This window comes from Podarcis gaigeae, assembly GCF_964106915.1.
Source record: "Podarcis gaigeae genome assembly, chromosome: 13".
Taxonomy (NCBI): domain Eukaryota; kingdom Metazoa; phylum Chordata; class Lepidosauria; order Squamata; family Lacertidae; genus Podarcis; species Podarcis gaigeae.
In genome coordinates this window covers 45,521,193-45,538,775 of record NC_139689.1, presented here as the reverse complement: position 1 = coordinate 45,538,775, position 17,583 = coordinate 45,521,193, and the positions used below count along the sequence as shown (strand labels likewise).

Here is a 17,583-nt window from a genome sequence, read left to right as displayed (position 1 = left end):
CTCAATTTGTATGTCAGTTTAGCAAGCTCTGCGTAGCTCATCAATTTTTCCTGCCACTGTTCTTTCGTTGTGATTTCCTCGTTCTTCCTTCCTTGTGCTATCAAGACTCTCGCCGCTGTTGTAGCATACATAAATAAGTTCTTTGTTTTCCTTGGCAGGTCTTGTCCTATAATCCCTAACAGAAATGCTTCTGGTTTTTTTACAAATGTCATTTTAAACATTTTTTTCAATTCATTGTATATCATTTCCCCTTTTTTTAACTTCTCTACATTCCCACCACATATGATAAAAAGTCCCTTCTTTTTCTTTACATGTCCAACATATGTTTGACCCGGTTTTGTACTTTTTTGCTATCTGTACTGGTGTGGTATACCATCTATACATCATTTTCATATAATTTTCTTTCAAAAGAGAACAATCTGTAAAATTCAAATTTACTTTCTACAATTTTTCCCATTCCTCAAATTGTATATTATGTTCTGTGCCCATTTGATCATAACTGATTTGACCTCCTCATCTTTTGTTTCCCATTCTAGCAGAATACTATATGCTTTCTTCAACAGCTTCCCAATTACTTTTTTTTATTTACTTGGAGCTGTTCTTTTGTCACTGGCTATATCAAAAACCCAATGGGTGGATGCGTAGCTAGAATATTTAGAAGTTTAGCTTACCATTTGTGTGTGCCGCTTTCCACTGGGATTGGCTGTAGCTGACTGCTGCTGGTATTGAACAAGTTCCATTTTTATTAATTTGTGTTTTAGTTGTATGAAATTCTAAAAATAACTTCTTATGGAATTTTAATGGTTTTTTTCCCCAATCCATAAACTTTAACTCCTTAGCCATAGATGAAACCCAGCTGGGAAAACGTGGCTATATGACACCTGCTATTGCCAAAAAACATGTTGAAGCCTTGTGGAAGAATGAAGGTAAGTGATTGGTCCTTATTTATAGTTTGGGGGGGGGTGTTGTGTCTGTCCATATTTATGGATACAGCATATAGAACCATTCCTGTTGTGGGTTTGATTTTTGTTATGTTTTGAGAATTCCTTGCTCTTGGCATCGACACATCTCAGATGAAACAAAATAAAAAAATTCCTTCCAGTAGCACCTTAAAGACCAACTAAGTTAGTTCTTGGTATGAGCTTTCGTGTGCATGCACACTTCTTCAGATACCTTCAGATGGTTGAGAGGTGCTACGTTTGCCTCTTCCAAATACTGCGAAAGGGGGTATCCTGTGACATCGGTATCTGGTCTTTTCCATGGGTAGAAAGAACGGAAAATGTGTCTCACTTTCCAAGTTGAGCAACTTGTGCTATATCTAAAATATTTACATTGTACACCAGGGCTCAGCCCAGATGTCGTCGTGCCCAGAGTAGAAAGTTCAAGAACTGCTGCTAATTAACATGGCGCATAGTCCAACAGGATGCTTTCCTGAACAGGCTTCATTAAAATAGTTGGGAGCTGTGCAAAAGTTGTGTTCCATGCAGCTTCCATTTATTTCAACCCCAATGGATTTTGTCTTGTGTGCCAGATTTCGGTGTTCCCCAGTCTGCCACCCGTCATCTTATTTCACAGTTGCATCTGAGCTGGTTGCCTTTTGGTTGTGGGTTTTTGGGTGGCACTAGAAGATTTATAATGGCTGTTTCAAAGGTTGTAAAGGTAAAGGGACCCCTGAACATTCGGTCCAGTCGTGGCCGACTCTGGGGTTGCGGCGCTCATCTCGCTTTATTGGCCGAGGGAGCCGGTGTACAGCTTCCAGGTCATGCGGCCAGCATGACTAAGCCGCTTCTGGCGAACCAGAGCAGCGCAAGGAAACGCCGTTTACCTTCCCGTTGTTGTAAATAAAATATGCCCTTTTCCCTTATGGGGTATCCAAGAGCCCATATAGAGTCCTTACATAGGTTCCCTATTGGTAGGAGAAAATAACAGAGGCCAACCAGAGAATATTGAGAAGCAAAGCAGCTAGTAAGCTTGATCTTTATCGATCTGTTGCAACAGGGTGCTCCCCTCACATGCAGGAGAGGAGGAGGACCCACAAAAATGCTGTGCAAGGACTTATAAAGACTTTTGAAATTCCCATCCTGTAGACCAAGACCACCCCCAGAAACATGATGCATTCATTACAGAAGGGGTGTAACCTAAGACCACCCCTCAGATACATCCCATCTACATCACAGAAATTTAAATGTTTTTCTCTCCTGTTGCTTGTTTATTTCCTGTCTGGCAGGTTACTTGATTGGTTTTCCTTGGTAGCCTTGCCAGTCTTTTGTAGTGATAAATACTTATTCAAACACAGACATACCCCCAAGACAGGACCTGTGAAGGAAAAGACAATGGGGGGGGGGGCTTTTCCAGTTTGACCTTGCAGAGAAAACATTTCCTCAGTTTAGGAATCAAAATGGTTCCAGGCTGGTCTTCCTGTGTTGATCTATGTATGTGCGGTTATGAACATTACCGTATATCTAAGACCTTAAAATTCCTATCACACCGTCACAGTGGTACCTATTTATCTACTTGCACTAAGACGTGCTTTCGAACTGCTAGGTTGGTAGGAGCTGGGACCGAGCAACGGGAGCTCACCCCGTCGCAGGGATTCGAACCACGACCTTCTGATCAGCTCTGTGGTTTAACCCACAGCGCCACCCGCGTCCCTTCAAAGGTTTTAGGAGGATATAAATTATGTCCATGCTCACAGCCATGAATACACAGGAAACTATCAAATGGATTTGTTGGAAAACATACCTTGTAGGTGTGTGTTCTGCGAAAAATTTGTATTAACACCTGTTTTTGTGTGTGACAGCTTGGACCTAAATGTAGCAAGGTGCTAATGCTTCTTTTTTCTGTTTTTAGGTTTTTTCCTTTGCAAGCTTCTCTCTGGCATGACAGCCATTGGCGATTCAAGTTTCAATCCTGATATGTTCTTCCTCGATAAACTTGTTGTTCCACCTTCCAGGTAATGAAGCACTTTTGGACTTTATTTCACAATGCGATCCTGAAAGGTTTTACTGATTTACAGTTGTGATTTGTATCAGCTCTAGAAAGAGGGTATTGCTTATCTCTGGTTATAGATATCGTCCTGTGAATCGCATTGCAGACCAGATGTTTGCAAATGGTCAGACAGTGAACTTGCAAGCTGTGATGAAGGATGCGCTTCTGACTCGGAAACTTCTGGCTTTCATAGCTCAGGAACAGTGTCAGTCGTTGCAAATTGAAGAAGGAGACCTGAAGACGGTAAGGTCAGGAGGACCTGTTCAGTGTCTGTCGTATCAGTGGAAAACCCAATGAGGCTTTTTGACCTCAGTAGTTTTGTTTTTATGTTTCACAGATAAACACAGATAAACAGCCTGTGGAACCCCTGGACCGTTCTGTCTTGGTGACGATCCCAGGGCAGACTACTGCAGATAAGCTTTACAACATTTGGATTCGTCTTCAGAGCCATGTAAATATTGTGTTCGACAGTGACATGGATAAGTTAATGTCTGAAAAGTACCCTGGTGTACGTCAGGTGAGAGCTGCAGAAATATTCAGTGTTTGGTTGAGTATTCTGAAGTTGTTGGAAGGGGTTGATACATTGTGAACTACAGTCGTACCTTGGTTTTCAAATGGCTTAGTCCTCGAATGTTTTGGCTCCCGAATGCCGCAAACTTGGAAGTGACTGTTCCTGTTTGTAAACTATTTTTGAAAGCCGAACTCCCAATGGGGCTTCCACGGCTTCTAGTTGGCTGTAGGAGCATCCTGCAGCCAATCAGAAGCCGTGCTTTGGTTTCCAAACGTTTTGGAAGTCGAACAGACTTCCGGAATGGATTCCGTTCGACTTCCAAAGTATGACTGTATTCCTGACACTTACTTATTTTGCATACAGTGGTACCTCGGTTTACAGACACTTCAGGTTACAGACTCCGCTAACCCAGAAATATTACCTCAGGTTAAGAACTTTGCTTCAGGATGAGAATAGAAATCATGCAGCGGCACAGAGGCAGCAGGAGGCCCCATTAGCTAAAGTGGTGCTTCAGGTTAAGAATAGTTTCAGATTAAGAACAGACCTCCAGAACGAATTAAGTTCTTAACCCGAGGTACCACTGTATTTTAAAAATGCTCTTCAGCAAAACAGCTCCCAGCACAGGTCACAATGAAATATAAAGAACAGAATACCAAGACACTGTAGCAAAACAAACCAGTCCTAATAAAGCCAGCAATCAAGCAGCACATAAGCTAAGTTAAGAGACAGAAGTTTAAAAGTCTGGGAGAATGAAAGAAAACAGTCATTTGGAGCCAAAAAAGATAGCAGAGAAGACCTAACTAGGAGGGCCCAAGGAGTGGTGAGGGATTGTCATAAATGAGGTACCAGCACCAAAAATAGGTCTGTCAAGTCACTACCCATCTCGTCTCAAATATATTGGGGAGCACACCCAGATGAGAGTTCTCCACCAGTGACTTCAGGTGGGCTGGCTGATACGGGACCAGACTTCCTTCAGGTATCCAGGTCCCAAGCCATGTTAAGGCTTTGAAGGTACGCAGCGATGTTTCAAAATGTGCTCTAAAACGAACAAGAAGCCAGTGCAGTTCTTGTAAGTGCTGGCGTGATAGGGTTCCAACTTTCAGTCCCAGTTAGTTTAGAATACAGCTGCTAGGCTTAAAACTAATTTGCAAGCAGCTTTTGAAAAGAATGCATTGCGGTATCCAATTCTCGATTTTTCCAGAGCATGGATTACCATAACCAGTCTTGGCTGATGAAAGTCAAGGCCACCTGAATCTCTAGTGACAAAGTTGGGTTTAGGAGCATCCCCAGACCTTAAGCCTGATCTTTAAGGGCATGGAAGTAGCCAGTATGATGCCTTCGGATATTGTTGGGCTCCAACTCGCACAATCCCTGACTGCTGGCTATGCTGGCTGGAGTCCAAGATTTGAGAGGCCAGAGTTCCCCCTATGTCTGCTTTAGGGAGAGTAAACCCTCATCTGCTGAACACCATTTCCTTGAGCAGACAAGCCACATAATCCACCAAATGTCCATTTTGTAAGGACTGAGTTTTAGATTATTGGCCCTCATCCAGCAGTTCAGAACTTGCGCCATCTCACCTGACTTGAATGTAAATGAGAAGTTGAGTTAGGTGTCATTCGTATATTGAGGACACCTCACCAGATGACCTTCCCCAGCAGTTTCATGTAGATTTCCTTGAACTTTGATGCTGAAAACCTAAATAGACAAGAATGAACTGATCCACTGGGTCTTCTCCTTTTTGGGTTGAACTTTATGAGCTGCTTCTGTTGAAATCTACAATTCAATACAATGAATAAGTATATCTTATTTTTTCAAACATACAGCTGGTTACGTCTTGTGTGTTTATTGAACATGTTTCACGTAACCAGAAGTTTGTTGTTGTTTTTTTGAAAACCTAAATAGGTCAAAATAATGAAAATGTCTGTCTGTCTCTATCTCCCTCTCCCTCCCCCCTCCCCCCCATTTGTGATAAAGTTTCTGGAGAAAAAGGATGGCCTGTTCCGCAAGCATATGATGGGAAAGCGAGTGGATTATGCAGCTCGGTCAGTCATTTGCCCTGACATGTACATTCGGACAAATGAAATTGGCATTCCTATGGTAAGAGAAGCCTACTTAGTGCAGAAGGTGGTTTATCATTGTGGAGATTTTGGGGGTTGGCATTTTTATACCCTTCCATAATTTTGGAAGATGTTGTCTTTAATAATAATAATAGTAGTAGTAATTGTAGTAGTAGTAGTAATAGTAGTAGTTCTTGTACCCCACCCATCTGATTGGGTTGCCCAGCCACTTTGGTGGCCTGCAACAGAATATACAATGGTATGTTGGTTTACTAACTTAATCCGTTCCGGAAGTCCATTCTTAAACCAAGGCGTTCTTAAACCAAGGCGTTCTTTCCCATAGCAGCGGGGGACTCAATTTACATTCAACAGGAAGCAGAACGCGTTCTGCTTCCAAGGCAAAGTTCACAAACTTTGCAACATTCTTAATCCAAGTTGTTCATAAACTAAGCTGTTCTTAAACCAAGGTACCACTGTAATAGAACACAGCAAAACATTTAGCATTCAAAGCTTCCTGAAACAGGGCTGCCTTCAGATGTCTATGAAAAGTCATATAATTGATTTGCTCTTTGACATCTGATGGGAGGGTGTTCTACCGGGGGCATGTAACTACCAAGAAGGCCTTCTGCCTGGTTCCCTGTAACTTCACTTCTTGCAGTGAGGGAACCGCCAGAAGGCCCTTGGAGCTGGACCTTACTTCTAAAGCTGAGAATTTGTGTCTTCTAATCTATTTCCTCCGAAACATCTTGCAGTGATGATTGGTCAGGTAGGCTTCATTGGGAACACATAATGACTATGTGTGTATCACCACCAATATACATAGCACTTTGCAAAGTAACATCAGCCAAAAAAAGGACCCACATGGAGCCAACAAACTAAATGTACAGAGAAGGACGGACCAAAAGAGGAAGAAGAAGGAATGATAAAAGGCAGGGCCAGCTTATTTTGACCTTGCTACAGTTGTGGATGAGAGTTAAAGGCCCATGACAGCGAATAATATTTATCTCGCTAGTACACTGATTACTTAGTCTTCTGGAATCAGGCGACAAAAGTAAGGAGAATGGAAGTGAATCACTGCTCTTGTGATACCACAGACAAGAACTTGATCCTTGCCTTTGCTTTTTTCTCCCTGTAGGTGTTTGCTACCAAGCTGACTTATCCTCAGCCTGTAACTCCCTGGAATGTCCAAGAATTGAGGCAGGCGGTCATCAATGGTCCCAATGAGCACCCAGGTGCTTCCATGGTTATCAACGAAGATGGGTCTCGCACGATACTGAGCACAGCCAGTCAGACCCAGAGGGAAGCCATAGCCAAGCAACTCCTGACTCCTTCCACAGGGGCACCGAAACCAGGGCTAAAAATTGTGAGTAGAGTCGCTTCACACATAAGGGCACTTCAGGGCAGCCAACATAGTGCTCTCCAAATGGTTGCAGGTCCAGTGGTCAGGGATGATGGGAGTTGTAGTCCCATCATCCTTGACCGTTATAGGTGGAGGGCATCATATTGGATAATGCCCCTGACCTAGAAGTTAGGATGATGAGGTTAAAGACTTAAAAAAAAAAAACCCACAACCCTCCCAGGCTAGATGACTCAACTTTCATCATTGAAAATTACAGGACTTCTAGCAGTCCACTACCAAGCTGGCTCCATCAGGTCCAAAATTAGAGCAAGGGGTCCAGGATAACCTGGTCCCCTCTCAACAACTTCCCCAGTCAAGGGAACACATTTCCCTCCTTAGGCAAATGGAACATTGCTTTCTGAAGCCTCAGTATCTGATATTCTGAACAGAAGGTACTAGACCATTAGGTGAAAAGCAGATTCTGGGTTCTGCTTGCTTCTCTGTGAATTCTCCTTCCACTTTGGCTGGCTGTGTCCTTTTAAATATGCTTTGGGGGGGGCCTTTGTTGTTTCGTTTTCATTTTAATTGTGTATTTTGAGTTCTCATCTTGTTGTGAACTGCCCTGTGATCTTCCGATGAAGGGTGGTACAGTGGTACCTTGGGTTACATACGCTTCAGGTTACATATACTTCAGGTTACAGACTCTGCTAACCCAGAAATAGTACCTCGGGTTAAGAACTTTGCTTCAGGATGAGAACAGAAATTGTGCTCCTGCGGCGCAGCGGCAGCGGGAGGCCCCATTAGCTAAAGTGGTGCTTCAGGTTAAGAACAGTTTCAGCTTAAGTACGGACCTCCGGAATGAATTAAGTACTTAACCTGAGGTACCACTGTATACAGATTAAACAAACGAAACAAGTAACGGACCATGAATAAAAAGAAAATTTCCTAGGAGGGTGTTGTAACAAGACTCCTTCCTCCTCTTCCCCTGTCTCACCTGGCTCCAATCTCACGTAACTGCTCAGGCCTGCAATGGATTCCATGAGAGTCCTGTGCCCCATTAGTTTTAGACAATGGATTCCACCATCAAGGAAGAAGAGGGGAGAGAGACAGGTTGCAGTTTCTTAGCCTTTAGGAGGGAAGAAAGGCTTTGTGTCTCCTACTGTGTATTGAGAAAGGATCACAACTCCCTTGGAAAGATTTCTTTTTTATGTGGCTGAACTTGAACCTCTTGCAGGTGTGCCGCCATATTAAAAACGGAGATGTCCTTTTGCTGAATCGGCAGCCTACCCTTCACAGACCCTCCATCCAAGCTCACCGAGCCAGGATCCTGCCCGAAGAGAAGGTCCTGAGGCTTCACTATGCCAACTGCAAAGCCTACAACGCTGATTTTGACGGCGACGAAATGAACGCCCACTTCCCTCAGAATGAACTGGGCAGAGCTGAAGCCTACGTCCTGGCGTGTACTGACGAACAGTATCTTGTCCCCAAGGTGAACCGGGGAGCAAATTGTGTTGGACGTTGCTTGATTTCCCCCCTGATTCCTTTGCGTTTTCCTTCTCTGTTTTTCAGCCGTGTGGTGGTAGGAAAGATAACTCTTTATCTGCCAGTGGAGGAAACAGGATTGTGAACTTACAAAAAATATTGGTGGGCATGCATTGCCATGCTTTGGAATTGCCAGTGGATGCTCTGGGAGGGTCCAGCAGCAATCAATCTGCATGTCAATCCATGGAGCACAAGGCCTCTGAATGCAATTCAGCGCTGGCTATGCACTGGGAGGGAGCCAGGGTGGTATAATTTTATAGCTGAGCTGTGGTACAACTCGAGGTGGGGTGTTTTGGGGGGGGGGGTGGAGCTTTTGAAAATTGAAAATCTAAGGCAGCCACTGGCAAAGTGACCAACTTTGGGATGGGGGTCTGATGATAATGCCCACCGTGGTATTTTAAAGCATGGTTTTTGTTGTTGCTTAATCGTGTCCATCTCTTCATGACCCCATGGACCAGAGCACGCCAGGCACTCTTGTCTTTGTCCATGGAGTTTTCTTGGCAGGGATACTGGAGTGGCATGCCGGTTCCTGCTCCAGGTGGATCACGTTTGGCTAAAACTCTCCACTATGACCTGTCCATCTTGGGTGCCCTGCTCGGCATAGTTCATAGCTTCTCCGAGTTATTCAAGCCCCTTTGCCATGGCAAGGCAGTGATCCATGAAGGGGAAAGCATGGTTTAGCAATTGTAAAAATCCAGAGGGTATATGTGATGTCTTGAAGGGAGGGGATGGCAAAGTTGATTGCAGTGGCATTGTGCGGGGTGGCGGTGGGAAGAAGAGCAGTTAGCCCAAGCTTCCTCAACCTCGGCCCTCCAGATGTTTTTTTTTTGTAATAATATTTATTAAGTTTTTGTTTACACAATAAAAAACATAACATAATAACATAGTATTTTCCAATATCCACATTTCATTCTCATCTTTGGACTTCCTCACATCTCTTGTTCCTGTATCCTAAACTCATAAATTTTACTAGCAAATTATTAACTTGTTTCAATTCATATAATATATTTTTCCAATATTAAATCTCAGATTTTAGAATTTAAATCACTCTTTTGGAGACTTAGTTATAACAATTTATCCAAAATTTGTCTTTTCTTTCAATTACAATTAGATTTGTATTCCTTGTAGCTAATTTGTTGGAGCCATTCTATTGCTAATCTTACATCTTTCTTAACATTCATACAATTTACAATATTTTTGTATATAGTCCTTAAATTTCTTCCATTCCTCCTCCACCAGTTCTTCTCCCAGATCTCGGATTCTGCTAGTCATCTGCGCCAGGGCCCTCCAGATGTTTTTGGCCTACAACTCCCATGATCCCTAGCTAGCAGGACCAGTGGTCAGGGATGGTGGGAATTGTAGTCTCAAAACATCTGGAGGGCCGAGGTTGAGGAAGCTTGAGTTAGCCCTTTTGCTGCATGACATTTTGTGCAGCAAAATTCCCTCTCCAAGATGCGTTGCAGTCTGGAGAGGCTTTCACCCTTTTCCGCGTGGGGAAGAAAGTGGGTGGTGGTGCTTATTGCAGAAGCAGCCTGGGGGGAAAGGGCTTTTCCTCAGCCTGCCTGCCATTAACTTTGCAGCCTGCCCTAACGTTTATTTCCTTAAAGGGTCCATGCACCTTCATGCTTCTAAGCCCCAGGATGGTTGCGTTGCCTCACAGTTGTAAGCCCCTCTGAGCCACAGTCTCCCAGCCTGTAGTGTGGTGGTAATACCTGTGGGCTGCTGATTTTGTCCAAGGTCTTTTCCAAGTTCATTTGTAACTTAATCCTTTAAGTGCAGTGTTTAAAGGAGCTATAGAATTTCCCACTGGACCTGCTAACATACCGCTTGACGCTTTCTTTTCTGTCTGGTTTATTTCTCAGGATGGGCAGCCGCTGGCAGGTTTGATCCAAGATCACATGATCTCTGGTACCAGTATGACCACACGGGGCTGCTTCTTCACTAGAGAACAGTATGTAGAACTTGTGTATCAAGGGCTGGTAGACAAAAAAGGAATGGTGAAGCTTCTCCCTCCGGCCATTATAAAGCCGCAACACTTGTGGACAGGGAAGCAGGTAGGTTAAACAGCGCGCCTTAAATTAAATAGTCTATTCAGAGTTGAGCAGTATGATTTAAGGCTTGCCCTTTCACTGAAATAATGGGCACATTTTGTGTGTGTGTGTGTGTGTGTGTGTGTGTGTGTGTGTACATATATACACTTTCGGTTGTGGATGGGATCCGTTCCAGAGCTCTGGTCAGATCCCGAGGTTTTTGCAACTGGAGGTGTCTGCTTTATGCATGCGCAGCAGAGTGCTTCTGCGCATGCGTGCATGGCAAAACCTGGAAAAATACTTCCGGGTTTGCTTCGTGTGTATCCCGAAGGATACGTAACCAGAGGTGCTCGTAAATAGAGGTACTACTGTATCTATCTATCCGTCTTTCTATCTATCTATCTATCCGTCTGTCTGTCTATCTATCTATCTATCTATCTATCTATCTATCTATCTATCATCTATCTATCTATCTATCTATCTATCTATCTATCTATCTATCTCTGGAGTTATTAGATTGTGGTTTTTGTTTGTTTGTATAATGCAATTTCCCCTTAATAGTGTGAAGGAGCAATCTGTTAGCTGTACACCTGACAGACTTGGATAGAAACAAGAGGAATGAGTCTAGCTGGTTAAGAATATGCCCCATTCCTCCTGCTGCTCTCGGCTGTGTTGCTGTCTGCTGAAACGGGATTGGAGACTCCCCACTTTTCCTTTTAACGTGCTGGACTTTTCCATTATGTTTTTCCCCATCCGCCCCCAATATGTATTAAGTCCAGCTTCCTTCCATATTTTTCAGCCTTTTCTTTTCTCTCCCACCCATCACGTTTTTCCCCATTTCCCTCCAGTTCCCCTCACCTTTCCCCTCTAGAATTCGATTCTGTGAGCAGGGGCTTGTTTGTTGTTGTTTTTTTATGCAGCACCTCCCTTTAGTGCATAATAGGTGCTTACTAAATATATTTTCAACTATTTTCTTTTATAAATCGCTCTTCATCTGAAGATCTCAGAGTGGTTCACAAAATAAAAATACAGGGCAAAAGCACAAAATGAAAAAGTGAAAACACAACAATACCCCCCCACACACAAACAAACAAAAAGATGGGTGAAGATGGCTAAAACACAGAGATCCTTTTGATAGGTTGCCTGCATCCAAGGTCTTGTTGTGTTTGTGCAGTTCAGCATTGTATGTATGTGCTTCCTGCTGTTCTATCCACACAGGTGAATACACCATTTGCCAACAGGTAGGGGTAGGTAAATGCTTTGAAGGGACCAACTGCACATCAGAACGAATTCCTTTTCCATTTGTAATCAAACCTTGTATTCCATCGCAGGTTGTTTCTACATTGTTAATAAATGTAATTCCAGAGGATCACATTCCACTGAACTTGCTTGGGAAAGCCAAGATTGATGGAAAAGCCTGGATGACAGGCTCTGCCAGTAGAATTCATGGATCGGGTCTTGCCTTTATGTGCGAATCGCAGGTATGGTTCAATGTTTAACAATGTACGGGGTCGACAAGGGTCCCAGAGTTTTGGCTGGCCTTGCTGGCCAGACAGGACAGTCCTTATTGACATAGGAGCATATCCTGATCAATACAGGCAACTCCCCATTTATGCAGGGGTTATATTCCGAAGCACTGCATGCTTAAGTGACACTGTGCATATTTGAAACATCATTGAAACAGAAATAGCCTGCAAATCCCACCTCACCTCTGCCCTGTGCTGCCCCTTTTTGTGACTTTTTGGGTCACTTCTGGGTTCAGCGCGATGCACATATGTGCAGTTGCACACACATTGAACATGAGCGGATGGGGCTCTGAGGCTCCAGGCCCTGTCTGTCCACCCTGGCATTATTATTACTATAATTAATTAAATTTCTATACCATTCTTAATCTGGAGATCACGGAGCAGTTTACAGTATAAATGCAGGTCAAGGATCTGTGCTATTTTCGCAAAACCAAAATGGGCATCTAAAAGTGCACTAAAAAAGGAAGTTTCGGTGTGGGTGTAGTCAAGTCTTGACTTAGAAGTCTTTTATATCTGCCAGGTTGTCATCAGAAATGGAGAGCTGCTCTGTGGGGTGTTGGACAAAGCTCATTATGGTAGCTCTGCTTATGGGCTGGTCCACTGCTGCCATGAGGTCTATGGTGGTGAGACCGGTGGAAAGGTGCTCACAGCTCTGGCTCGGCTCTTCACTGCCTACCTGCAATTCTACAGAGGTTTTACAATGGGTGAGTAATCCAGCTGTCTTTACTGTTTCTCTTAAAAAGAATTACACAGTTGTTTCAGCACCCAAAATATTAATGAAAACATCTCCTAAAATGACACTTCTGCTCTGATCCTTTGTTTGAAAGTAATCTGCATTTAAGGGACACGGGTGGCGCTGTGGTCTAAACCACAGAGCCTAGGGCTTGCCGATCAGAAGGTCTGCGGTTCGAATCCCTGCGACAGGGTGAGCTCCCATTGCTCGGTCCCTGCTCCTGCCAACCTAGCAGTTCAAAAGTATGTCAAAGTGCAAGTAGATAAATAGGAACCGCTCCGGCGGGAAGGTAAATGACGTTTCCGTGCGCTACTCTGGTTCGCCAGAAGCGGCTTAGTCATGCTGGCCACAATGACCCGGAAGCTGTACACCGGCTCCCTCGGCCAATAAAGCGAGATGAGCGCAGCAACTCCAGAGTCGGTCACGACTGGACCTAATGGTCAGGGGTCCCTTTACCTTTAATCTGCATTTGGATGGTTCTCTCTTGGTTCAGTGTGTATCTTTTCTTTCTGAACTTTATTGACAAATAACGGTTCCCATTGATTGATTCCTATGAGGAATTTTCCAATGTGTTCCCGACCATGGAATTTTGACTCCCCCCCCCCCAAAGAAACCCTCTGAAACCTTAGTAAAGTACAGATCGCTACAGTTCCCCAGCCAACCTACAAAAGGCAGGTAAAGAAATAAAAATTCTGTCTGTTCAGCTGTCTGAATCTGTCGTGTGTACAGTGGTTCCTTGGGTTAAGAACTTAATTCGTTCCAGAGGTCCGTTCTTAACCTGAAACTGTTCTTTTTTTCCAAAAAAAATATTCATTTTATAACACAAATAAAAAACAGAAAAGACAAACAATACAAACAAATTCTTGTCATTCCTTATTTTTCTGAACATTGTTAAGAGGACTTCCCCAAGTCCCACCAATCTGATTTTCATTTTACTTCATCTTTAGCAGTTTACATATATAATAATTTCTAACCATCTTTTCCCCCCTTTTTCCCCCACACTTACTTTAACCATAAAAACTTCACATTTTATCACTTATAAAATGCACTGTCTTCTTCTTCTAACCCTACCGCCTACATCCACTTCCAAAGCTATTCTAAGATTTAAATATTAACATATTTTTTTCAAATATTCCTTAAACTTCTTCCAATCTTCTTCCACCGTCTCTTCTCCCTGGTCTCGGAGTCTCCCGGTCAGTTCGGCAAGTTCCATATAGTCCATTATCAACCTGAAACTGTTCTTAACCTGAGGTACCACTTTAGCTAATGGGGCTTTCCACACCGCCGCTGTGCGATTTCTGTTCTCATCCTGAAGCAAAGTTCTTAACCCGAGGTACTATTTCTGGGTTAGCGAAGTCTGTAACCTGAACTGTCTGTAACCCGAGGTACCACTGTATAGTGAGGTTTGGGTATTAATTCCTCATATTCAGATCGGTGAATGTTTGTCTAGCAAGCATTCAGGAAGCGAGACCTGTGTGCATATAGAATAGACAATGGAGGATTTGTTTTAATCTGTGGTTTAAGGCAAAGGTGGCGAACCTAAGACCCTCCAGGCCTCTCTATCCAGACCTTGGGACAATTACTCCCCAGTCTTCACCTTTACCCTCCCAGCTTTGCACTCAGCTCGAGTGCTTTAGCCTCGGAGCGTGTCCTTGGACATTCCTCTTGTTTAATTGGGTGGAGAGCGCTGTATATTGAAACCTCTTGACCTTTAGCATGAGTGGAACGTAGCATACAGTGCGTTCATTGCTTCTTCCGCTTTTGCCCCCCGCCCACCAGTGACATGTCCCTCCCCCTAATATTGCCCCTGAAGAAACGCAGCTTTCAGGCTGTGTCATCCCTGGTTTAGAGGGTTACACTGTATAAAAAAAGCTTCCAATAACGACTTCATTCATTATTTGCAGCGTAGTCGTATTTACAGTTCTTCTGCTGTTTAAGTCTTTTGGAAGATTCTGCTCTTTGAACATATTTTGCAAAATTCATAAAAAGGTAGTTGCTTAAATAAAGCAATTGGTAAGCCAAGCAGGGACGCGGGTGGCGCTGTGAGTTAAACCACAGAGCCTAGGACTTGCCGATCAGAAGGTCGGTGGTTCGAATCCCCATGACAGGGTGAGCTCCCATTGCTCGGTCCCTGCTCCTGCCCACCTAGCAGTTCGAAAGCACGTCAAGTGCAAGTAGATAAATAGGTACCGCTCCGGCGGGAATGTAAACAGTGTTTCCATGTGCTGCTCTGCCTCTCCAGAAGCGGCTTAGTCATGCTGGCCACATGACCCGGAAGCTATACACTGGCTCCCTCGGCCAATAAAGTGAGATGAGCGCCGCAACCCCAGAGTCGGTCACGACTGGACCTAATCGTCAGGGGTCCCTTTACCTTTACCTTAAGCCAAGCAGAGCAGAAAGTCTGTCTGGGTTTAGCAGAGAAGAGCTTCCTTTCAGGGGGAAACCCCCCTGAAGAAACTGTTGCTGAATCTTAAATGGGAGAGGGTAAGCACACAGTTCTATCTTCTCATTCTAGGAGTTGAAGATATCTTGGTCAAACACCGGGCAGACCACAAGAGGCGCAAGATCATTAAAGAAAGCACCCGGTGTGGTACAAAGGTAAGCTGATACTTTTTTGGGGGGGGGTGTCTCACTTCCCAAACCACCTTGCATTGTTATACCTGCCTTGGCCCTTAACACCGCCTTGTTCTTTTCAGGCTGTTCAAGCTGCGTTTAATTTGCCTCAAACCTCATTGGATGAGGAGGTCCGAGGGAAGTGGCAAGACGCCCATCTTCACAAAGACCAGAGAGATTTTAACATGGTCGACCTGAAATTCAAAGAGGAAGTCAACCATTACAGCAATGAGATTAACAAGGTTTGCATCAAGAAATGTGAGGTCATCCTGAATTGGACTTCTTATCATTCCTGTTCAGTCCACAGAAATAGAGATATAGATGCTTAAAGGTATCTGTACATTTGTTTGAGGAGCTCAGGGGCACGTAATATACGAGTTCTTCCATTTTATGATTGGAGCAATTAAGTGGAGTGGGTTAGGCCCATGGCTGCCCAGTGGGCCTTATAGATAGCAAGGGGGGAGGGGGACTCAACCTTTCCTGGTCCTAGTCCGGATTCCTATCCACTTCACTACACTAGCTCTTGACAGAGTAATTCATACTGCTTTTTCACTAAAGAAATTGTAGCTCCAGTAACAATAGATAGAAAAGAGAGTTGGTTCTTTAGCTTCCCCATTGTTTTGTTTTTATTTCCCCCCTATTTCTTGGTAGTGTCATCCTGGCTTAAACAGTGACTTTGTTTCTTCTTTTATTCCCCAAAAACTGTAGGTGTGCATGCCTCTTGGACTTCACCGGCGTTTCCCAGAGAATAACTTGCAGCTGATGGTGCAGTCAGGAGCCAAAGGTTCTACTGTGAATACTATGCAGGTAGTATTTTCAGACAGTGCAATTTAGCTGTGATCTGCAAAGCGAGATCAATATACCCTCCACGTCGTCCAGAGAGAAATGACAGGGATCTTTTTAGATTATTCTAGTAGGATGAAACCTGCAGGTTCCATGACAGAACTTGAATATAAGAAAAATAGTAATAATGTTTTAACTCAACATATTTTTAAAGAGCTATACTTTTATTTGAAGCAGTCAAAGAAGTAAGCTAGTTAATTCTGATCCGATCTTGTGCTTGTATCTCATTGTGTCTCTCTTGGCTTCTTAAAGATTTCTTGCTTGCTGGGCCAGATTGAGTTGGAAGGTCGAAGGCCTCCCTTGATGCCATCTGGCAAATCGTTGCCATGTTTCCAACCTTATGACTTTCCCCCCAGATCAGGGGGGTTTGTGGCTGGCAGATTCCTCACTGGCATTAAACCGCCCGTAAGTTCTTCCGCCTTGACTCTTTTCCCCTGGGCTACATTTCTCTCATGGGATTTAAATGTACCTTCAAGCTGACATAATCTAATACCATTTTTTCTCTGTTCTGTTGGATATTGCTTTCTGGAAGGCCAGTTTTAAGCAGAGCCTTACGTAGCGTGCTGCGCAGGGCAAGAGTCTTTTTCTCACAGAGGTTATATTTGTGCTTTAGGAGTACTTCTTCCATTGTATGGCTGGTAGGGAGGGTCTAGTGGACACAGCTGTCAAAACCAGTCGTTCTGGATACCTTCAAAGGTAAGAGCTGCTTTATTATAGTGTTTCTGATTTTACACTTACCGATGTTACTGCCTCAGTGAGTGGCGTGCAGTGAAATTTTTCATGGGGGAACAGTTAGGGCCAGGGGTGCCAGCTTGCAAGGGCGATTGGACCGGGGGGGGGGCGACATTGCAAACATGAGCATCACACCTCCCTCCCTAAGGCTTTGGGAAGAAGACGGCAGGCCTCTGACAGGATGCTGGAATCCTGCTTCCTCCTTCCCAAAGTCCGCTTGGCCTAGGGAAGGTCTGGGAGGGCTCTTGGACCCTGTCGGAGCATCGTGCCTCCCTCCCTAAACTGGGCAGAAGCTTCCTGGGCTTTGGGAGGGAGGTACCAGACTTTAATACTCTAATGGGTTCGAATCCGGGCGATGGGGTGAGTTTCCATTGCTCTGTCCCAGCTCCTGCCTACCTAGCAGTTCGAAAGCACACCTGTGCAAGTAGATAAATAGGTACCGCTGCGGCGGGAAGGTAAATGGCATTTCCGTGCACCCTGGCTCCCGTCATGGTGTTCCCTTGTGCCAGTATGCTGGCCACATGACCCGGAAGCTGTACGCCAGCTCCCTCAGCCTGAAAGCGAGATGAGTGCCACAACCCCAGAATTGCCTTTGACCGGACTTAACCATCCAGGGGTCCTTTATCTTTTACCTTTACCGGGAACATTTAGGGGACTAACCTAGTCCAC

At 44.2% G+C, this 17,583-nt stretch overlaps 1 protein-coding gene across 1 annotated transcript in view; it reads left to right on the top strand.

Annotated features, from left to right (window-relative positions):
* The window catches only part of POLR1A (RNA polymerase I subunit A), a 41,608-nt gene that overhangs the window by 8,067 nt on the left and 15,958 nt on the right, over positions 1-17,583 (top strand). The window contains exons 7-21 of the mRNA XM_083708952.1: positions 840-926; positions 2,851-2,953; positions 3,069-3,231; positions 3,326-3,505; positions 5,474-5,596; positions 6,692-6,919; positions 8,130-8,384; positions 10,300-10,491; positions 11,799-11,948; positions 12,514-12,697; positions 15,242-15,324; positions 15,423-15,581; positions 16,048-16,146; positions 16,435-16,587; positions 16,796-16,878. Of these exons, the coding sequence (XP_083565078.1) occupies positions 840-926; positions 2,851-2,953; positions 3,069-3,231; positions 3,326-3,505; positions 5,474-5,596; positions 6,692-6,919; positions 8,130-8,384; positions 10,300-10,491; positions 11,799-11,948; positions 12,514-12,697; positions 15,242-15,324; positions 15,423-15,581; positions 16,048-16,146; positions 16,435-16,587; positions 16,796-16,878 (2,242 nt within the window). The remainder of the gene's footprint in view (positions 1-839; positions 927-2,850; positions 2,954-3,068; positions 3,232-3,325; positions 3,506-5,473; positions 5,597-6,691; positions 6,920-8,129; positions 8,385-10,299; positions 10,492-11,798; positions 11,949-12,513; positions 12,698-15,241; positions 15,325-15,422; positions 15,582-16,047; positions 16,147-16,434; positions 16,588-16,795; positions 16,879-17,583) is intronic.